A 1,393-nucleotide genomic window follows, 5' to 3' on the forward strand; every position below is an offset into this window, starting at 1 on the left:
TGAGATTGTTGAGGTGGAATGCTACAGGAAAGGCTCCAACTCCTTTATCTGGTAGCTCTGCACGTTGACGACAAGTAGGACAAGAGAGGTAATAGGTCTGATTCTTCTTATCCAGAGGTAATCCCTCCAAACAGTGCTGACAGAATGAGTGATGGCAGGGTAGGATCTTAGGGTTGGTATAGTCATCAAGACACACAGGACAGGTGAGCTGTTCCTCCATTTTGAGCCTGAGAACAGGAGAAGAAGATGAAGGTGGTTTGGTGGTAGCCATTACAAGAAAATCAAGAGTCGCACAGAGCAAAAAAAGAAAGAAATACAGTGATGAAGATAGAACAAGATCAGCAGCAGCAGAGCAGCAGCAGAACAAGCAAACAAGGATAGCCCTGATGACCTTACTGATGTCCTTTAAGGATATTCATAAGTTTTGATAGTGTACACTCATGTGTATAGTACTGACTAGTCTACATGAACATGTACATAAAAACATTATGTACATGTGTATGTACCGTATAGCGGGTTTTTTCGAGGATAATAAATTTCACAAATGACCCATATCCGGAAGTTTGGAGAATTAATTTTCGCAAATTTCCACTAATCTGCCATCTTGTAGCGTATTAAATTGATTTTTAAGGTATTTAAATTCGTGAATCATGAAAAAATCCGCAAAATTCATGAAATTTGTTATCCTCAAAAATTTCCCGCTATACAGTATTTTATAGTACTGCAATTACTCTAATGCGTGGGTGATCTGACACAAATTTGGTCAAATTTTAATTCCACGTTGCATTTTATATTTTTTATGTTTTTAGGAACAAGCTTGAGAAAGCAAAACTTGTACAGCAAAATACACTGCTTTACATTTACAAGTGCACATGTACATGTTGCTTTCAATCACACCCATTACTTTACATGTATGTACACTACATGTACATGCAACTGTGTAAATATTAAAATTTATGTATACTTTCCACTGTTAAAGTGTTGTTTGTTTAATTGTAATAATAATGATAATAATTTAAGATACAAATTAATCTTAATTATTATTAAATTAAAATCTACATTAAAAAAGATAATAATATTTTAATTTTAATTCTAAAAAACAATCTAATAAACAACAAGTCGCTTGTTATTAAAATCACAAACGTACAAGGTCCCATCTTCATTGAACGCCAATCCATAAGGAGTATCAAACTGATTAACATTACGGCCCATGCTTCCAAATTTATTCACGAAATTACCATCACTAGTGAAGACTGAGATACGATGATTCCCCCATTCACTAACATACACTAGACCAGTAGCTGCAGTGTCTGTTGTTATACCCATTGGACCATTAAGCTGTCCAGGGCCAAATCTTTTATTACCAAACTGACCCACAAACTTTCCATCTGAA

The 1,393-nt window shown here is 35.0% G+C and overlaps 1 protein-coding gene across 1 annotated transcript in view; it reads right to left on the reverse strand.

The window, feature by feature from the left end:
* Positions 1-1,104: 1,104 nt before the first annotated feature.
* The window catches only part of LOC109589644 (RING finger protein nhl-1-like), a gene marked incomplete at its 5' end in the record, with an annotated part of 5,884 nt that continues 5,595 nt past the window's right edge, over positions 1,105-1,393 (reverse strand). The window contains one exon of the mRNA XM_020005702.1: positions 1,105-1,388. Within this exon, the coding sequence (XP_019861261.1) occupies positions 1,105-1,388 (284 nt within the window). The remainder of the gene's footprint in view (positions 1,389-1,393) is intronic.

The sequence above is a fragment of the Amphimedon queenslandica genome, unplaced genomic scaffold (assembly GCF_000090795.2).
Source record: "Amphimedon queenslandica unplaced genomic scaffold, v1.1 AMPQUscaffold_11068, whole genome shotgun sequence".
Taxonomy (NCBI): Eukaryota; Metazoa; Porifera; class Demospongiae; order Haplosclerida; family Niphatidae; genus Amphimedon; species Amphimedon queenslandica.